This window comes from Nansenia antarctica, assembly GCF_963989245.1.
Source record: "Nansenia antarctica genome assembly, chromosome: 20".
In the NCBI taxonomy this organism is placed as follows: domain Eukaryota; kingdom Metazoa; phylum Chordata; class Actinopteri; order Argentiniformes; family Microstomatidae; genus Nansenia; species Nansenia antarctica.
Genome location: NC_137693.1, coordinates 3,124,043 through 3,145,781, shown reverse-complemented (window position 1 = coordinate 3,145,781; position 21,739 = coordinate 3,124,043). Strand labels below are relative to the sequence as shown.

The 21,739-nt window shown below is 47.5% G+C and overlaps 1 protein-coding gene across 1 annotated transcript in view; it reads left to right on the top strand.

Annotated features, from left to right (window-relative positions):
- The first annotated feature begins 463 nt into the window (after window positions 1-463).
- LOC308174784 (1,4-alpha-glucan-branching enzyme-like) overlaps window positions 464-21,739 on the top strand; it is a 27,017-nt gene continuing 5,741 nt past the window's right edge. Inside the window, exons 1-5 of the mRNA XM_080549885.1 lie at window positions 464-576; window positions 805-974; window positions 8,282-8,463; window positions 9,507-9,637; window positions 19,017-19,134. Of these exons, the coding sequence (XP_080406011.1) occupies window positions 971-974; window positions 8,282-8,463; window positions 9,507-9,637; window positions 19,017-19,134 (435 nt within the window). The 5' untranslated portion in view covers window positions 464-576; window positions 805-970. The remainder of the gene's footprint in view (window positions 577-804; window positions 975-8,281; window positions 8,464-9,506; window positions 9,638-19,016; window positions 19,135-21,739) is intronic.

Sequence of the window (21,739 nt, the reverse complement as noted above, 5' to 3'; positions counted from 1 at the left end):
TCTGCAGGCTGTGCGTGCGTGCGTGTGTGTATATATGTGTGTGTGTGAGTGTGTGTGTGTGAGTGTGTGCGTGCTCAGTATGTTAATGTTGTACACCCACACACGTTGACCCATGGCTATGGTTTGAAACCCTGCATTCAGAATACCTTCGTAATGATAGATGTGTTCTTCTCATTTGCGACACGTATTTCCGTGTTTCAAAATAAAAGTCTGAGTGGTTGCCGACATGCCGACCAAACACTAGAACGTGTCACATGTGTCCGTCCTTCCCTTGATCTCCTCTTTCTCAACTTGATGTTCTCTCTCTCTCTCTCTCTCTCTCTCTCTCTCTCTCTCTCTCTCTCTCTCTTTCTCTCTCGCTCTCTCTCTCTCTCTCTCTCTCTCGCTCTCCCTCTCTTCTCTCTCTCTCTCTCTCTCTCTCTCTCTCTCTCTCGCTCTCTCTCTCTCTCTCTCTTACTCTCGTAGATCCTGAAGGAGTTGAAGGATGAGGAGTGGGACATGGGGAACATCGTCTACACACTGACCAATAGGAGACAAGGAGAGGCGTCCATCTGTTATTGCGAGAGCCACGACCAGGTACTGTAGGTCTCCTGTCTTCTTCAGAAAACCCGAAATGTCCCATATTGAAACTTACTACACTGACAAACAAAAGCATGGCACACACTGATCAGGTTGTATACCGTGCTGATGTGTCCCTCCCCCCTGGTAAGGGACAAGTATCTCGCTGTTAAGTGTCTCTCTCTGTACGTGTGTTGTCCTCGGCAGTAACATGTGTAACAACTCTTGTCTTTGTCTGTCTATAAGGCCCTGGTAGGGGACAAGTCCCTGGCGTTCTGGCTGATGGATAAGGAGATGTACACGAACATGAGCACTCTAATTCCCATGACTGCTGTCATCGACCGAGGTATGCAGCTCCACAAGATGATACGACTGATTACAACACTCTGGGAGGAGAGGATACCTCAATTTCATGGGTGAGTCACTGTGCGCGTGTGCGTGTGTGTGTGTGCGTGTGTGTGTGCGTGTGTGTGTTTGTGTGCCACAAAGAGAGAGACAGACAGAGAGAGCGGGAGATGTGTCTAGGTGATGTCTGTATTTGTGTCTGGCCTCCAGGAGTGGCTTTTAGCACTCAGTGGCACCGGAGTTAACCATTAATAATGGAGCTAATGTGCTCTCTCACACACAGACACACACACACACACTACACACACACTACACACCACACACACACACTCTCCGTTGAAATGTGCTCGGCCAAACTTTATGTTCTGACCTCACTGAACTCTCCGGTGTTGGCAGTGGTATTAGAGAGCGGAAAAAAAGAGTGTTAAGATGTTCGGGTCTGGCTGAACGTTGGCCTGTGCCAGATCAGTGATGGAGGAGTCATTTGGCCCTGGGTAAACGGCCAAATGGGACTGAAAGGCCAGCACTCGGCCCTGACACCGGATTTTTAGAAAGCCTTTATCAGGCCATCTCATTCCTTCCATCGCTACTGGTTTATCACGGCCATTTTCTGAACTATTTCCTAAGCTCCAAAACCTTTTTCTCAGGTGTGTTTGTTATAAAGATATACAATGTCATCGTGGAGATGTCGCTTCCAGAGCATGTACAGTATTTCCCCATCGGATATTGGTTATTGATGCCGGAGCTGTGGCCTCTCTCTCTCTCTCTCTCTCTCTCTCTCTCTCTCTCTCTCTCTCTCTCTCTCTCTCCTCTCTCTCTCTCTCTCACTTCTCTTCTATTCATCGACTTCTCTCAGGAAAGAGAGCTCCTCTCAGATCATTGAACCAGTCCGGTCACAATCTCCACGTACTTCCTGGAGCTGATCAATGGTGTCCCTCCGCTCCGTCTCTGTCTGCGTCTCTGCATGGCTGTGAGTCGTGACTCCCCCCCGCCTCGTTGGCAGGGAGCTGAGAGTGGGAGGTCTTCCCTCGGCAAGGGGGCTCCAGGCGAGCGAAGGGGGCGGTCCTCTCACGACGTGTCACTTTACTGGAAACGCCGCTGTTGTCAAGAGAAAGAGGGACAAAAGGGAAAAGAAATGTGTTTACACCTGTCCAAGCAGATATTCCCTATGGTCCTGAGTTGCTAAATAGGATGTCAGTGGTGTAGTGGTTTAGAACAGAAGGGTGACAGAGAGAGTGTGTGTGTCTGGGTCTGTGTGTGGGTGTGGGTGTGGGTGTGGGTGTGGGTGTGTGTGTGTCTGTGTGTTTGTGTGTGTGTGTGTGGGTGTCGGTGTGGGTGTCTGTGTGTCTGTGTCTGTGTCTGTGTCTGTGTGTGTGTGTGTGTGTGTGTGTGTGTGTGTGTGTGTGTGCGCAAGCGTGCGTGCTTACAGGAACACAACGCTCACTTCTGAAGCATCTATTCATTTCCCCCCGTCTTCACGCTTCAGGTCTTCACTCTTTTTCGAAAAGTACCTATTTGAGATGAGATTTGCAGCGTTTTTCAATTATCTCAAGTGTCCTCCCGTCCTCCTCAACACATTGGAGTGGAGTCTCGGGCTATTCAGACAAGGCCGTCAGAGGGAGAGACAACATCAAGCATTTATGTACAACACAAGCGAAAGAGTGCAAAGAGTGTTTTTTTAAATTTTGTATATTTTCTCATACTGTGTCAATGTAAGTGACTGATGACAGTAAGTGTGTGAGTGTGTCTCCGGTGTAGACGGGCGTCTGGGCTGGCGTGTGCGGGGCGGTCTGTTGAGACTAGGCTCGATTAAGACTCTATAATAGCCAGTTAGTGTCATAGTGACCATGTCCACCTGCCTAACGACAATCAACTGTCACGAGGGAGGGAGGGAGGGAGGGAGGGAAGGAGAGAGAGGGAGAGAGAGAGGGAGAGAGAGAGGCAGGGGGGAGAGGGAGAGAGAGAGAGGGAGAAAGAGAGAGAGGGGGGGGAGAGAGAGAGGCAGGGGCAGGGGGAGAGGGAGAGAGAGAGAGAGAGAGAGAGAGAGGGAAAGAGAGAGAGAGAGAGAGAGAGGGAGAAAGAGAGAGAGGGGAGAGGGAGAGAGGGAGAGACAGAGAGAGAGAGAGAGAGAGACAGAGGGAGAGAGAGAGACAGAGAGAGAGAGAGAGAGAGAGAGAGAGAGAGAGAGAGAGAGAGAGAGAGAGAGAGAGAGAGAGAGAGAATGATTCCGTTACTCCAAAATGTAATGGGTTAACTCCCAACAGTATGGTTGTGAGGACACACTAGAGCGCCTCAGCTCCTGGTTGGATCGGCTCAGTGTGGTGGATGTCGGCCTTAGCCGCGGTAGGAGGGGTGGAGAGGAAGGAGCAGAGAGAGGTGACGTGTCTATAAAGTGTGTAATTGAATTTGAAAGGAGCGGTGCCACTGCAGCACCTCGTCCCGGGGAGAACAGTCTAGAACATTCTGAACAGTGTGTTATCCTGCCTGGCCTCTAGCACATTCATACTTCTGTCTGTCTATCTGTTTCTGCTTGTTTAGCCTGCTGTAGTTGTTTTCCCAACTACAAGAAACACACACACGCGCGCACACACTCTCACTCCCTTGCTCTTTCTCCATGGAGAGAAATGTGCTCTGTTGTAAATGGGTGAGTGTACTAGATGGGTGTATACACATTATTTTTGCCATGGCACGCAGTTGAGTTCTTATGTGGCCACTTTTGACCAATTGTTGTGACATATCTGTCTCTTATTTCAGAGGTAGAGTAAAGGAGAGGAGAGTAAAGTATAGTAACATTCCATCAATCTCTGGAAAAAAAAACATTTGGACAAACTAAATGGACTGCACTTATACGTATAGCGCCTTTATCCAAAGCGCGTTACAACGGCCTCTCGTTCACCCGTTCACACACGTATTCACACACCAATGGCAGCAAGCTACCATGCAAGGCACCGGGCCGCTCATTGGGAGCAATTTGGGGTTCAGCATCTTGCCCAAGGACACCCTGACAGGAGGAGCCGGGGATCGAACCGCCAACCTTGCGATCATTAGACGCCGGCTCTACCTCCATACACAGCTTCCCTAGTGTATGCCATGTACTAGATTTTGCACAACGTCAGGCTCAATGAGTCATTCCTACCTCGGACCCAGACATAGACAGACACACACACACACACACACACACATCTTGTTTACCCCTGCAGCTGACTTGGGAGTGTACAGGCCTTGGGGCATTTAGCAAAGTTATGGATTACTATTGCTGATTTTACTCTCTCTCTCTCTCTCAGGGGGTTTGGGCGATTGGGCGGTTTTACGGTTAAACCGTAAGCTGTTAAGCCTTAAGAGTGTTTGTCCAGAACCGAACTTTTTTGTAAACAATGTCATTTGTCAAATAAATAAACCTGTCAAAAAAGTCTTCCCTCTTCCCTCCACTTCCTCTTCCGTTCACACGTGACTTAAGCTCAGACCGTATCCCGCTGGCCTGTTTACATCTGTCAACAAACATTTCAAAATTCGCGTCAATCTACGTGTGATATTGGATTACTATTTTCTCCTATACGTTTTTTCATTCAAATGTTTACACCTGAGGACCTAACAAGCGGTGAACTACACCAAACTTGAAGCAATGGAGACGGAAACAAGGACTATATGACTATAACACAAGTGTGTGAGCTGAAAGCAGAAGAATGTTCTATAAAGAGCTGTTGGAACCACAGGAGCGCAGCTATAAGAACTTTCGAACGATAATGACCGAGGCAAACAACAAGAGACTTTACCGTGCGTGCGCAGACCGTTATGTGCCCTGCTGAAGCTTGAAAAAGTCACCATTAGCCAGCTTTTAATTGAATTTATTCGTACTGGATTGTAGCCCATTGATTTGTTGTTCGTTTCGTTCCGTTTAATGTCACGTTCTTGCACGATTTGTTTTACCCGCTGTATTTGCACTCGAGCTTTACATGTGTAGCTTTATAGATGTTGTTAATGTTGTTAACATTTGCTATTCTGCTTCCTTCTGATGTTGTTCAGAGAATAAAACTAGAACATGCATCACATTTTTGTCGTTGTGTGAAAATAATAATAGAGTCAATATACTATAAACGGCGGTTAAACCGTAAAGCGCGGCTTAATTTGGGGATGGTTTAACGGTTTAAAAAAGGTGATACCGCCCAACCCTAACAAACACACGCACGCACGCACACACACACCCACACAGAGACACGCTTTCATCCCTTTCCCTTCGATACCCTTTCTAAACACAAGTCCCCCTGAAGTAACTTCTTACAGTATATCGCCTTTTCTCCACTGTTCCCAAAGCCCTGCTGAGAGCACTGTTTCTTTTATAACAGCTCACAGTTTAGACTATTCCCTGTGGTGGCCTGTGTTTTAACTACCTTCCTCAATGCAAAACAAATACTTCTGCAAACAACCACTTGTCAATCCCAACTCCCAAATGTTTTTCTCTTTTTACAACTCAGCCAAGAGGCAGCAATCCCTGACGTTCAATCATACAGAATATAAAGACAGTACAGCCATGAAACGACAATTTCAGTCTCCATACCGTCATATACAGCCATGAAACAACAATAACAGTCTTCATACCTTCACAAAGACGAAGGCCTCCGATACGCTTAAAGAGCACTGCGCAAAAGAAAACAGTTTAGTGGACACTGCCTCTAAATTGGTCATTTGGTTCGGCAAAGTTTCAGTTAGCATAGAGGCGGGAGGGCACGTCGCCAGCAATGAGAATGAGAATTAATCCTGAGGTGAAGTGTCTCTGGTATCATAACCACTCAACAATCTTTAAGTGATGAGCCAAATTCCACCTGGTGCCCTTCTCCGAACGCCATAACAGTTTAATGAACCTGTCGCCACTTTTCTCAGGTTTTTATCGTTTGCCATAATTACCTGCCTCGTAGTTGCCTACACACATGCATGTTATTTATATGATTGAATGTATTATATAGCCAGGACTGTTTGGTTATTATTACTGTTGTTGGGTTTTCAGCAGTGTTTCTGTTAGCATGTAGGTTTTTACGGGTTGGGGTTGCTAGGGTTGCTAGTGTTGCTAGGGTTGCTAGGCCAAAGCCCAACCTTCCTCCATTTCTAGCTTCTGGTTTGTTTGTTTTGTTTTGGGGTGACCGAACAACTAGAAGATCTGGTTTTTTGTCTGATGATTTGGCACTCCTAGCACACACCCACCCACACAAACGCTGCTTCTCTTGGGCTCAAAATCACTCATCAAAAAACAAAGTAATGCGAATCAACAACAAGAACAACACACTAGTAATCGTGGACCAAAACCAGCTAGAGGATGTAGGCTAGTTAGTTTCACTTACCTCGGTATACTTACTGTGGACGGAGGATCGGAGGAGGATGTCAAAGCCAGAATTGGAAAAGCAAGATCAACATTTAACATCTTTTTTATTTTATTTATTTTTTTCTTCAGATTTTATCCCTTTTTCACCCAATTTGGTATCCAATTGAACCCAACCTAGCATCCAATTATCCCCTGCCTATTGCGTAGGATCCGCCGCACGACCCCGTGGCCGGCAGCCCCAGAGGAGGCCGCCAGGCAGACTAGCTGACTGGCTCCTCGAGCCCAGCACCGTTATTCCGGCACTCCGGGGGCGCTGTTGCGCGACGGATCCTTGTCCGGAACTATTCCTATACCGCCCTGTCAAATCCACTCTACTTTACGCATCTGACACCTGGAAGACAACCACCAACATACTCAACAAACTACAGACATTCATTAACTGCGGCCTCCAACACCTCCTGTGAATCTACTGTCCCAACACCATCTCGAACACCAACCTCTGGGAACTCACCAAACAAGAAACAATCCAAATCCAAATCAGGAGGAGAAAATGGAACTGGATAGGCCACACACTCCGAAGACAAAACAAATCAATCGCAAAGCACCAGGCTCTAACATGGAACTGACGAGGCAGGAGGAAGAGAGGAAGGCCTAGAACCACCTAGAGAAGAACCACAGAACAGGAAATGAAGGCGGAAAGGCTGTCATGGCAACAACTGGATCAGAGAGCACAACACCGGAGAGGATGGAGGGGTTTCATTGATGACCTAGTATGTTCCCTAGGGAATGTAAAGGCCTAGTAAGTAAGTAAGTAAAGCTGTTGTTGTGGACTTGGCAATAAAATAGTAGAGTGATTGAAAAAAAGGACATTTTGGAGAGAAAAAAGGACTGCCCAAGGTTTACAGCATCATACTACCTCCTCTGTGAAACATGGTGTTAGGGTTAGGCATGTATAGCTGTCATTAGAGCTGGCTCACTTCATTTATGATCGTAACTGCTGATGACAGAATGTATTCTGAAGTATAAGGAAAGTTATTCTCTGCTGGAGTGCAAGCAAATGCCTCCAAATGCGTCGGATGGCATTCATCTTCCTCTATTATATGCTATTTTATATTATTTTCCCCTCCCAATATTAGCATGGATCGAATAAGTGGAAAGCGGAAGCAAATTGACCTATGAGGGACTTAGACTGTTGGGCACCCCTACTGCTTTATTGTATACCAGTGCTTCAGAAGTACTGTTTCAAAAAAGGTATAGAAATGTCAAAGTAAATAACAGTGTTTCTCCTACCATTATGTCCAGTTCCACTTGTCTGCATCCATCTTACCCCCTTATTTTCGTCCCTTTCTCTCTCTTCTTCTCCCTCTTTCTCCCCCCCCCCTCCCCCCTCCGCCCCGTCTCTCTCTCTCTTGCTCTCTCTCGCCCCTGTGGTAATCTGTATGCAGTCTCTCTCTCTCTACATGGTTCAGAAGTGGTAGAAGTGTCTGGGTCTGAAATATGCCCCACATACATTTTCTCTTTACAAAGTAAAGTTCAAGTGAGAGCTTTGGGAATCTCTTCCTCTCGTTCTGCCTCAAATCTCTCTCCTCCTTTACCTTTCTTTCCCCCCTCTTTTTTTAGTGTTTGTTCTGATAGAGTAGTCTTTAGAGCTCTGCCGCTTTGAAGTGGGCTGAAACATTACCGAGGCTGAGATGTGTGCGTGTGTGTGCGTGTGTGTGTGTGTGTGTGTGTGTGTGTGTGTGTGCGCGCGTGCGTGTGCGTGTGCGTGCGCGTGCGTGTGGGTGCGTGTGCGTGTGGGTGCGTGTGTGTGGGTGGGTGCGCGTGCGTCTGCGTGCGTGGGCATGTGCGTGTGTGTGTGTGTGTGTGTGTGCGTGTGTGTGTCTGTGTTTGTCATTTACATATGTTGGGCGAGGAGCCCTCCATGTTCCGCACCATCTGTTCCCACTTTAAGCTTTAGAATAAATATGCAATCTGATGACAGATTAATGGCATGTCTAAATGCGTCTAGTTATGGTGCCAATCTTGTTCATTTTCTGGGGCTTTGTGGATCCTGTCTCTCTGTAGGTAATGAGTTTGGCCATCCGGAGTGGTTGGATTTCCCCCGTAAAGGCAACGACGAGAGTTACCACTTCGCTCGACGTCAGTATGACCTACTGACCATGGAGCTGAGATACAAACAGCTGAACGCCTTCGACAGAGACATGAACCACACTGAAGACAAGTACGGTTGGCTCGCTGCCTCACAGGTGACACACACACACACACACACACACACACCGCAGACACACACACACACACACACCATAATCGAATGGAACCATTTGGATGAGTAAAGATTGGATGAGCAGGAAAAATAGGAAAGGAATTCAGTAGCCTCATTAATCTACCATAACCCCCCCTAAACACACACACACACATGAACACACACCACAGACACACACGCACACACACCACAGACACATACACACACACACAAACACATAGTTGGAGAGAGGGAGAAAAGGACAGACCGAGAGAGACAGAGAGAGACAGAGAGAGAGAGAGAGAGAGAGACAGAGAGAGAGACAGAGACAGAGAGAGAGACAGAGAGAGAGAGAGACAGAGAGAGAGAGAGAGACAGAGAGAGAGAGAGAGAGAGAGAGACATAGAGAGACAGAGAGAGAGAGAGAATTCAGAGAGACAGAGAGAGACAGAGAGAGACAGAGAGAGACAGAGAGAGAGAGAGAATCAGAGAGAATCCTATGCATTGTTCACACAAACAGACTCGGTGCAGACGGTGCACATTAGTTAATGAATGACTCACTCTTCCTCCTCATCCTCCTCCTCCTCCTCCCCCGCTCTCCTCTGTTATCAGTCTATCTCACAGCAGGGCGGATGGTCCACCCCACAATTTGAGGAGGGAGGCAGGGAGGGAGGAGAGAGGGGAAGGGAACAGAAGAGCGCGGAGGGGAAGAAGTAAAGGGAGAAAGGGCATGAGTTTATATGTGTCAATTATAATGTCAATATAATCATTGGGCTTTGCGACATAGAGTTCTGGATGACCCGGACAGGTGCACATCTCCAAATAGGACCCCCTACTCCCCATGAAGTGCACTTGTTCTGACCAGATCTCTGTAAGTGGTCGTTTTTGGGCTTCTGGACAAAAGTAGTGCACTATCAGGGAAATAATGGGCTGTCATTTGAGACAAAGCCCTTGTGGGTGTTCAAAAAAAGGCAGCCAGAAATTCTGTCAGATGATCGTTTCATCTATAGTCCCGGACTAACCCATGTCATTCATCCTTCTCTCCAGGCTGCCGTGACGACCACGGACGAGAAGGACAAAGTCATTGTGTTCGAGAGAGCCAACGTGGTGTTTGTCTTTAACTTCCACCCCAGCCACAGTTACACCAACTACCGCATAGCGACGGGACCGCCCGGGAAGTATCCTTCGCTCGTTTGAATTTGAACCATTTCCTCGCTTTCCCCTTAACCCTTCTAGAGAGAGAGAGACAGAGACAGAGACAGAGACAGAGACAGAGACAGAGACAGAGACAGAGACAGAGACAGAGAGAGACAGAGAGAGAGAGAGAGAGACAGAGACAGAGACAGAGAGAGAGAGAGACAGAGAGAGAGAGAGAGAGAGAGACAGAGACAGAGACAGAGACAGAGAGAGAGAGAGAGAGACAGACAGAGACGTGTACGAGGCAACAGTGTCATGGGAAGGGGGGCATGTATTCCAGCTACTGTGATGCTCGCTTAAAACATTGGACATTTGCCCTCAGGGGTTGAGTATCGTGTGTTAGCTCTGGTTAAGCAGGAAAACCTCTGTGTCTCCTGGCTGCTCCGGCAGACTATTTGAGCAGCACAGCCCGGGGGTGGGCTGGGGTGGGGTCGGACAGCCAGGGTCACCCGTTATGACAGGGAGATGCTGTAACACCAGTTTAATTAGCTCTCGGCTTGCAGAGTCACTCGCACATTCCGTTGGCGGGTATTTTGGGAACGTGAAGGCAGGAAATGGGCGGGGGGGCGGTGGGGCGGTGGGGGGGGGGGGCTATTGTCAGTGTTGGTTATGGATGAGGGGATGGTGTATTCGAGGTGTTTGAAGTGTGGTGGAGTGGGGGAGTGTGTGTACTATATCTGTGCTTGCATCAGACACCAGTGAAATGTTTCTTCTCGCAGGAAGGTCCAATTAGAGAGGAGATAGACAGGGGATGTGTGACAGAGAGGAACCACACACACACACACACACACACACACACACACACACACACACACACACACACATATACACTCACTGAGCACTTTATTAGGAATATTATAATAATACTGGGTATGTCCTCCCTTTGCTCTTAAAACAACCTCAATTATTTGTGGCATACCCTGAGCAGACCTATCGTTAATGGGCTTTAAAGGTAATTTAATTTACACCAGGAGTCCTCTCTAAATGGCCTCGTCTTGGTATCAAATAATCATAATCATAGCCAGAAATCAATACATGGAAATCAATAAAAGGCGGAACAAACTCAATTAAAGTTTAAAGCGTTAACAAAAGTGTTCCACTTGGTTCACATCGGAAAGCCGTACCTCAGCCCGTGTGCGTGGCGGAACTGCTGCGGCTCTCACGCACGCGGCTAGAACTAGGCAAGAGTCCGAATCTCGAGATGGCGTGGAAACATTCCTTTGAGATTCTGGTCCGTGATGACATGATTGCATCATTACGCAATTCCCTGCAGATTTTCAGGTGCACTTTCAAGCTGTGAATCTCCTTTTCTACCACATCCCAAAGGTGTTCTATTGGATTCACATCCGTTCACTGGGCAGGCCACTGAACAACACTGAACTGATTGTCATTCATAAAACCAGTTTGAGACGACTTTTGCTTTCTGACATTATCATTGCTGGAAGCAGCCATTAGAAGATGGGTAAATTGGGGCCATGAAGGGATGCACATGGTCAGCAACAATACTCAAATAGGCTGTAGCATTCAAGTGATGATTGGTTGGTATTAAGAGGCCCAAAGTGTGCCAAGAAAACCTTCCCTCCACCATTACACCACCTCCACTAGTTTGGACTGTTGACATAAGGTAGGTTGAGTCTATGGATATCCACAGGTGTTCCTACCTAATAAAGTGTTCGGTGAGTGTACACACACATGTACAGTAGACATACCCCCACGCAAACATAACAAAATCAGATTCAGGGCAAGAAGGGAGAGCATGTGATATGCGCACGTGCGCACACAGGCGCACACACACGTACACACACGCACACCCAAACACACCATCTGGGAGGCAGATTAATTGAAAGATAGAGCTGGTTTACTTTGTCTTGTGGAAAATGGATTTGTCAAAACTAAATGGGGGAGAATGGAAATAGGAGTAACAGAATTTTAATCGCTACCTTTTCCCATCGAGTACAATTGGGAGGTATCTTTGTGTGTAGCCATTGTCAATAATACACACACTCACACGCACACACACACACACACACACACTCACACACGCACCTCCCTGTCTCAGATTAAATCAGTCGGTCAATATTTAGAGAGAACATTGAGACATAATTTTCAGTCTACAAAGTCTATAAAACGTTGGCTGATGAATACTGAATGAGGCCAAGTTTAGTACAGTACTGTGCCAATACTGTGCAATATGAATTTCACAACATTGCAAAACACCCGGTTTCCCCACTGTGTTTTATTGAAGAGGGAGTTCAGTGCTACATCGAAGTGCACAGAAGTGATGAATCAGCCTTTTTGGCCCTGAATATCAGACAGTACAGTAATTTATTCAAGCTCTTTGGATTTGACCGATTACGAGCTCTCTCGTTCTAATTATGCCACTATCTTACATAGATAATATTCAAAGTCAAGCAAAAGACCAGAGGAAAGTGGAGAGAGAGAGAGAGAGAGAGAGAGAGAGAGAGAGAGAGAGAGAGAGAAGAGAGAGAGAGAATTATTTATTTTTTTACACTGTAGGACTGTGTTTTTCTCCGTTCCTTTAGGGAGGTGTGAATTGATCGATAATCTGCCAGATAGAAAAACCTTTTACACTTCTTTGGCCTGTTTGCCGCTACCTTCTCCTCCCTCCGTCTCTCTCCTGTGCTTCAGTTATTCTTTCAGACCATCTTTATTTCCTATCCTCCCTGGGACGGCCCTAAGCTGCACGCAGGAGAGCTGTCTTCTCTCTACATTCAGGTGGTTTTAAGGGAGAACGTGGGGCTCTGTTCTCCCCATCTCAGAAATCCTTCCTCCTTATCTCTCTTCCTCCCTCTCTGAGGTACCACTGATCGGAGCTACTGACCTGATCTCACCACTTGATGGTAGCTTAGAAGTGGAAACTTGCTTTCATCTCCTGCAGAGTTATTACTTCTCTATTACTTCTGCTTCTTCTTCGCCGTATGGGTAGTTGTTTTTCCTCTCCACTCCACCAGGCTCGGGGCCGAGGGGCTACCCTTTTACCACCCCGAGACCTGGTTGAGGGGCTCACCCGGGCTATATTTCTGGACACCCCTCCAGAAGCCACGTCATCGTCTCGTCATCTAATACCGACAGACCATGCATCCCGTTGGGTGGGTGGTACACCGGGCAATCCAGGATAACATGGTCTGCGGTTTGGTCCTCTGCGCCACACTCGCACGACGCATTTGGGGCCAAGCCCCATCTGTGCATTGATGAGCGGAAACGCCCGACGCCGGTCCGGAGACGATTGAGCCTCACCCAGGATAGCCTTGGCAAGTCCATCCCGAGGGGCTCAGGGCCGGCGACTGGGATGTGGTCGCGGAGTTTGGAGGTGTTAGCCTCCCACTCCGCGCGCCACATATAATCCGCCCATCCTGCCGCACTGATGTTGAGATCTCTGCATTGCTGCCTGAGATCCTGTGCGGCAGGCACAAATGGGTGTCTCGACTTGAGACGCCGGGAGGGCTCCGCTGTTATAGTGAGCCTATTCCTTCTGCTAAGGGAGGAGAGAACAAAGGAAGGAAGGAAGGAAGGAAGGAAGGAAGGAAGGAAAGGAACAAAGGAAGGAATGAAGCATTTTAAAAGTATGGGAAAGGGGCCACGATGTCATGGTTGGATGGGTCTTCGTTAACATCTCTCCTCCTCTTGCATCAACAGTTAGTATTACGGTCATGTTCTCACATGAAAGTCTGAATCGAGACCCGGAGCAAGTGGATGAGTTCGCAACATTGTTGCATAAATTATTTCTCTGATTTGCGTTCTCACAGCCCTTCATGTAAACAAAGTAACATACACAATCGAAGCAACAGACGTGGTAGTTGATTGGTCAGAAATGTTTTTAATTGCCTGTTCGTCCCGCTCTTATCCAGATCAACACGCATGCGCTGTTGTTTTCCTATGGACAGCCACGGGCAGCGTTCTCACCAAAAAGCGAAGCGAAGCAAAGTGATGGATGCGTCATTTGTAACCGGAGCGAAACCACCCTTTTCAAGCGGAGCATCCATTGGTTCTTTGCTCCGGGAGCGACTTCGAATGCGCGTTCTCACCGCTCCAAACGACGCAGAGCAAACAAATTTGATCCTAAACTCCGATTCCAAGTGAAGCATAATGTTCTAGTGAGAACACACCCTTAGTATTTAGAGAGGGTGACCAGATCCTCAATATGGGCCTACTTTTACCCTAATGCGTTTACATTTCACCCTCATCCCATACTACCATATCTCAACCCTCAGCATTGGAGAGCATGTCTGTTCTTAGACTCAAGGCTGCTCAGTCAATATATCAGGCTTGGTAAGATTGATGGATACTTTATGGACAGAGTGAGTTACCCTCCCCCCCCCCCCCTCCCGAAGCATTTACACAGATGTAATCCAAATACATGTCGACAAGACTGTATCCACAACAGTTTTAACAACTGATTTTGATTTATCAGATCCAAATTCATTGGACATGTTGGGCAAACAGATCCATCTGCAGTCAGAAACAAAGGACAGATGTCTAGACAGACGAACCGCCGCAATACACCATGGGCTGCCTTATCACGACTTGTCAATCATTCATCACTCACTGTCATAAGCCGTCAGTCGAATGGAACCATTTGGATGATTGAAGATCGGATGAGCAGGAAAAATAGGAAAGAAATTCAGACCACTGTGGCACTAAGAAGCCTCATTAATCTACCATAACCCCCCCTAAACACACACACATACACACACACACACACACACACACACACACTCACACACAGAGACCTGGGCTTTCCTGCTGTTCGCACCCCTATAACACACCTGGCCCATCATTTAAAGCAGAGCTTAGACCTGCCCACCCCCATCATCATTTTATCCTCCGCAATGAGAAAGGGAGGGATCAAAAGAAAGCAAGAGAAGGATCAGTGGGAAATTGAGGCTTTGAGAGGGATTTCGGTTAAAACCAGCAAACAGAAGACAATATTCTCCCAGAGAGGAGCGAGGATTCGCAGAGGCCCCGGCCTCTCTCTCTCTACCTCTTCATCTCTTCATCTCTTCCTGCCTTTACCTCTACCAGAGGAGAGAGAAGAGAAAACACTCTGCACAGGCACCATCCACACCTTTCCTCTAACATCTCTCCTCCTTTCACGAGCCTCAACTCTTCAGGGAGACCGTCCTACTGTCCTCTTCCCGCCTCAAGACACCAAGGACAAAACTCAGTCTCTGGCCGGGCCTCAGCTTAGAACGCTGACTCGTTTCGGTTTGTTGGGAGTTAGTTTGAGGGAAGTTTCCCACTGTGAACTGCGCACATTACCCTCCCATTCCCTTCTTTCCCCAAAACTCTTTACCCATACGTGGGTAAGTAGGGAGCTCTCCCTGAAGCCCAACATCCGCCAGGACCCAGGAGAAGCTCACCCTATTGGGTAGAGCTAGGGGTCTCCATGGTGATGGTTCCTGGGGGGGGATGCTTCCTCTAACAAACACCACTCAGAAAACAACAGTGTTTTGATGTTCTGGCCTGATGCCAGAAGCTATGTGGGTCATTCGCTGACAGGAGAGGCAATAGCAACAGGAACAGTGGAAATACCATAGGGGAAGTTCCTCTTCCGACAATCTGTGTTATCTGAGACAGAAGGACCAGGGAGACATGCATGTGTGTGTCTGTCTGTCTGTCTGTCCGAAAAACACAGTTCTACAGTGTAGAAAAAAAGATAACGCTTCTCTCTCTCTCTCTCTCTCTCTTTCTCTCTCTCTCTCTCTCTCTCTCCCTCTCTCGCTATCGCTCTCTGTGTCTGTCTGTATCTCGCATTATCACTCTGTCTCTCTCAGTCCCCGTCTCTACCTCTCATCCTCAAAGTCAAAACATTTTATATTCAAAATATTTCCATTGCATCTATTTACATGAAATGTAGACCAGGCGTTGGTCTGTACAAGGAAATTGTAACATTCCAATCCATTAAAAAAAATCTATGTGCAATAAAGTGGAATGACACAGGAAAAAAGTATTGAACACAGTAGGAAAAAGCACTGAACCAGCTTATGCCACTAATGAGTTCTCCTACCTGTGCTAATTAGAATCATCTGGGTTAGTGCATGTTGGTGGGTAAGTATTTCCACTGTTTGAAGAAGGGTTTCCCACCTCTGAATTACAAGGAAGTAAATCATTTATCACCAAGCTTTCCTGCAAGAAACGTCTCATGATGGGTAGATGCAAAGAGCTCTCCCAAGACCTTCGCAACAAGGTTGTTGAATAGCATACTAACGGCCCTGGTTACCGACGGATCTCTCAACTCCTAAATGTTCCTATAAGCACCATTGGGGCCGTTTTCCACAAGTGGAAGGAACATCACTCAACCGTAAACCAGCCACACACGGGAGCTCCTTGCAAGATTTCTGCCCAGGCAGTCGGAAAGTTAGTCAGAAGAGTCGCCAGAGAGCCAAGAACCACTCGAGCAGAGCTCCAGAAACACCTGGAAGCAGCGGGTACAGTTGTCACAAAGAAAACAATAGGCAACGCACTCCACCGCCACGGTCTCCATTTGTGATCACCTAGAAGACTAAGACTCCGTTACTGAAGAAAAGGCATGTTGAAGCTTGTTTGAAGTTTGCGCCAGAACATTTGGAGAATCCTATAGATTACTGAGAGAATGTAGTCTGGTCAGATCAGATGAGACAAAAATCGAACTTTTCGGCAACAATACGACATGCCATGTTTGGAGGAGAAACGGCTCTGCATATGATCCTAAAAATAACATACCTACAGTGAGGTTCGGAGGTGCGGAAGCATCATGGTATAGGGCTGTTTCTCTTCACATGGTACTGGTGGAATCCGAATGATCCAAGGGAAGATGAATGGAGCCATGTACCGGGAAATTCTTGAGAAGGATCCGTCGCCATCCACCAGGATGATGAGGATGGGACGCAGCTGGATCTTCCAGCACGACATCGATCCTAACCATACTGCAAAGGAGACTCTCAATCGGTTAAAGAGGAAGAAAATATAGGTGTTGGACAGGCCTAGTCAATCCAATAGAACATTTGTGGAAGGAACTGAAGATCAAGATTCACTAGCGGGCCCCCCCGGAGTGTTCTATATTTAAAGACTGTCTGTGTTGAAGAATGGGCCAAAATCCCACCTGATCACTGTGAGAGATTAGTTTTTTCTTTTCGTACAGAACATTTCTTGAAGCCGTCACTCCGTGTGACATTCCCTGTGACATTCTTCCTTATTGCACATAAAGGTTTTCTTCTGGGTTGGAGTGTTCCAATTTCCATGGACAGACCAAATTATCTGGTCTAAACTCCATGTGAACAGCTGCAATGGAAATATGTTGAATTAAATTGTATTGTTGATCTCTGGGGTTTGCGAAATCTGTTTTAGGGTTAGGGTTACACTCTCTTTCTCTCGCTAACCATGTCTTTTTTTCCATCGATCACAAGCTGAACTCTTCTCTGCATACACAATGTACCTACCTACAGTATGGAACACACACACACACACACCTCCCTTATCAGACCCAAGTGTGAGCCAGGCACGTTCGTTCATCGACCCATCTGATAGCCTGAAAGCACTTTCGCCTAGCCAGCCCCCCAGAGACCAGACAATCGATACACACCAGCGGCATAGATGATTGATCCTCTACTACCCAGCTCTCCTTCACCTCCTCCTCTGCCCTCTCTCCATCCATCCATCCATCCATCCTTCTCCCTCCCTCCCTCCATCTTCTGTTCTTTCATTTGCCCCCTCCGCCATCCCCACCACCTTCCCTTCCTCTCCTCAACTCACCTTTTCCCTTCTCCCTCACCCCTCTAGATTACCCTCGGCACCCCCCCCCCCCCCACACACACACACACGTTCACCCTTCATTGGTACCCCCCCAAAATTGTACTCTGTAATATGTAGAAACAGTAGCTTTACCATTTGTGTGAGGGTGGTTGAGATAACTGAAAATGCCTTTTATTGAAATTCGACTTAATGAAAAAGAAAAAGGCATTCATTGTGTGCTTTTTAGTCAGGGCTCTGTGTGTGTGTGTGTTTGGGGGGGTGGGGGGTGGAAGGGGGGTGTTACATCCCCAAATAATATCCAGGGGATGAGGGGAGGAACAATAAAATGAACCGGGGGACAAATAAACAGGCGGATGTGAGAATGTAAATAAACCAAGAATTGATTGTATTACTTAAAAATAAACACTTAACTGAAACTTAACTGAAAACTACTTTCATAAACAGGGAGAAAGCTTGTTTAACAAGGTAGAAAGCAAAATTCAAGTAAGGCCAAACACGACACTAACAATCACACTCCGTCTAAAAAGGGAGTCATGTTGACCGACACCGCTACAAATTGTAGCTTTATCAACCAACACACAGGAACTATCAACCAGCCCCCACCCTCTGGAACACTCTCCCTACTGTCAACTCATCCCCACCCTGGACGCCTTTAAAACGGCCCTCAAATCCCACCTGTTTGCCGAGGCCTTCGGCCCCTAGTTCTATTGTTGTTTTGCCTGCCTGTCTGTCTGTTTGTCTGACTTTTCTTTTCCGTTTCTCTGTAAAGCGACATTGGGTCCCCTGAAAGGCACTATATAAATCTAAGTTATTATTATTATTATTATTATTATTATTATTATTATTATTATTAACACACAGGAACCCACTACAGTAGTAGCTTTAGCTGACTGTCAACCACACACACGACTCTACAAGTTGCCGACTATTCCACCGACACCATCTGTGAATTCCTCCCTGCCTTCATCCTCCACCCTTGACGAGCGAGCGAGTACAGGTGCGCTCACTCATGCCGTCACCATGGCGATAGGAAAGCGCGCGGGGGGGGGGGGGGGGGGGCGATACCCTGGGGAGAGACACAGGAAACAACAAACCCACACACACACCACCACCGCCGCCGCACTACAGCCGTAACAGGGTGTGTGTGTGTGTGGGTGTGTGGGTGAGTGTGTGTGATTAGCAGCTCAAAGAGAACATCAGGGGATCTGACTCTCTCCTCCTATTCCTCCCGGGGGCATCCCTCTCTCCCTCGCTCCTCTCATCTTCAAACGCCCCAGTGACAGCATGGGGAGAAGGGAGCCAGGGATGACCTCTCCTGGCTGGTGCTACGGGGGGAGAGCGGGACTGTAGCAGCAGCGACTTCCAGAGGAAGAGGTTGGAGGGCTGGAGGGCAGCTTTGTTCCCCACCTCGCCTCTCCTCTGGCTGGGGCGGTGATTAAATGGAGGCCCTGGTGTGAGGCCCCTCCAGTGTGCGCACTGGCACACACCCCGCTCCCCTCCCTGCTTACCTCCTGTAGGGGTTGTGTGTGTGTGTGTGTGTGGTGGCGGTGGGGTGTGATTTTGGGGATTGTTGTTGAACCGTTTTAACCCTTAACCCGCCGGCCGCAGATACACGATCAAGCTGGACTCGGACGAAGAGCAGTACGGCGGCCACGGGCGACTGGACCTCAACACCGAGTACTTCACCGAGCCCCACCCCTTCAAGGGCAAACCCCACTCGATGAAGGTCAGTACCCAGGGTGTTTCCCCCACCCCACCCCACCCCCCTGTATTACCTATAGACATCCCTGTTTCCCGCTAGGCCAAGCGCCGGGGTCATCGGTTTCCTCTGCTCAACAGCTGTCGATACATTCCGCCACCCACCTACCAAAAGCCCATTTATGCACCGTTTGTTCCCCGCTACCTCTTGATTTCGCTCTCTTTCTATCTCTCTCTCTCTCTCTCTCTCTCTCTCTCTCTCTCTCCCTAGCATACGGTCATTTTTTTTCCCTCTCGTTCCATCTTTAGAACAGTCATAGTTATTAGTCTCTCTCTCTCTGCCTCTTTGTGTCACTCCTGTTTTATTCAGCCCACTCTGGTGATTGATCATTGGCCCCCTAGTCCTCATTAAACCGGCTCTCTCTCCCTCACCTGAGTGAACTACTATTGACTTATCCTCCTGTTCCCTCCTTTCATCCCACGGATGTGTTAGTCTTCTTCTATTCTTATCCCTCTAACATCCCACTGTACGCTTCAGTAATTCAGTGTACTTCTCCGCCACGCCGATATATTTTCCACCACCTCCATTTTAGAGTAATTACACAGAGGTTACTGATGAATCGTCAGAATTTCCTCTCCGATCTGCCCGGACATGTCCTGAGGCGAAGTTCATGAACGCACGGTAATCACCCCCACAGGTAGGTAAATAGGGATTAGCATCTCTCCGAATTTTTTTTTTGATGAAGATGACCGAAAGACCTTCTTCTTCTTCTTCTTCTTTTTTGAACTCGTTGAATTTCATATTAAGTTGTTTTATGAAAAGAGTTATAAAGCCAGAGGCCTTTTTCTTTCTCTTCAGTGTGCGTGCGTGGGTGCGTGGTGTGTTTGTCTAGCGTGCAGACAAGAAATATAATATATAATATATAATATAGATATTATAGGTGGAGGAATGGTGGAGAGATAAATAACCCTATGTAGAATTCATCATACTGTAAATGCAACATATAGACGGGCTTTTGAATTATGTATTTTATGCATAAACGTGTGTGTGTGTGTGCGTGCGCGCGTGTGTGTGTGTGTGCGTGCGTGCGTGTGTGTGTGTATATAGACGAGAAGGAGGATTTCGACACTTTTTTCGTGGAAGGATAGAATTTATTCCCTGAATTACCTTCCCCTTCATCTCGAAAACATGCGCATCGCAAATTCTCTCTTTTCATTCCCCCCTCCCTTTTATCACATCCAACATCCCTCTTCCATCATCCTCCCTTTCTGCCAAATCCGAAGTTTAGTTAACACGTCCGACGCTAATCTCGACGCCATTATGAATACATACGGGATGAAAGAGAGAGAGAGAGGCGGGAAGAGCGGGGGAAAAAAAGGAGGGAGCGGGTTTCTCTCTCTCTCTCTCTTCTCCTCGGTCGTGTCAGTCAGCTGATGCGTGGGGGTTGAGATCGCTCGTGTCGTTCATTAGAGCGAATTCTCCTCTCTTCTGGTGTGTGTGTGTGTGTGTCTCTGCTGCTTTTAAATAGACACCCACCCCCACACACACAGACACACACACACACACACACACAGGAGTGTGTGATTGTGACTGGAGATGAATAATTAAGGTTTGAGCCGCAGGTGTGGGAGCAGCGTCTATTTCACGAGTCTTACCACATGATTTATTTACCACGCTGACGCTCCGTAGTGGGATTGAAGTTTTTGCTTTTTCTCCCCTTTTTTCTTTCTAATGAGATGCATCGTCTCCTCCTCCCCCCCCCCCCCCCCCTTCCCAGGCGGTGTGGATAAACTCCGTTACCCCCCCCCCCCCCCATTCAGGCTGTGGTGAAAGTGTATCATGTTGGGGATGAGGTTGGATTAGAGTACGGTAGTGTCCCTTAATCCTCCATACAGAGTCCAGTGACTTCCGTGGCTGGCTTCCCGTGAGAAGCCAGATTCATACGCACGCACACACACACACACACACACACACACACACACAGGTAGAGAGATGGAGAGAGACACCTTCCATCTACCATCTACTGAGACTGCTCTCCTGGCGGTCATGGAAACCCTCCACTCTGCTCGAGCTTCCTCCCTCTCCTCTGGACCTGTCCGCTGCATCTGACACAGTAAACCACCAGATTCTTAATAATAATACATTTGATTTGTGATGCACTTTACATAAGGAAATCTCAAAAGTGCTGCAGGTTAAAAACATAAGAATATAAAAATAAAAAGTATATACTAATAATACTAATAAGTGTTGCTTGCTACTGCAAGCACACTTAATAAAACAATAACAATTTAAATTAAAAAAAGGCTAATAAAAGGCTCTATTAAAAAGGTAGGTTTCAAGGCCTCGTTTAAAAGCATCCACAGACTGTGGTGCCCTTAGGTGGTCAGGGAGAGCGTTCCACAGCCTGGGAGCAGCCGAGCAGAAAGCCCGATCCCCCATGGTCCGGAGCTTGGTCCTGGGGGTCTTGAGGAGGTTGGTGGCAGCAGAGTTCCTTCTCTCCACCCTCTCAGCTCCTGGTTTGCATCCTACCTGGCCGGTCGCTCTTGTAATATAATAATAATAGTTTTATTGCCATGCAATCAACTGGTCAGTCAACGGTTAGAATTTGTTTTGTTATGCTCTAGGCAAGGGG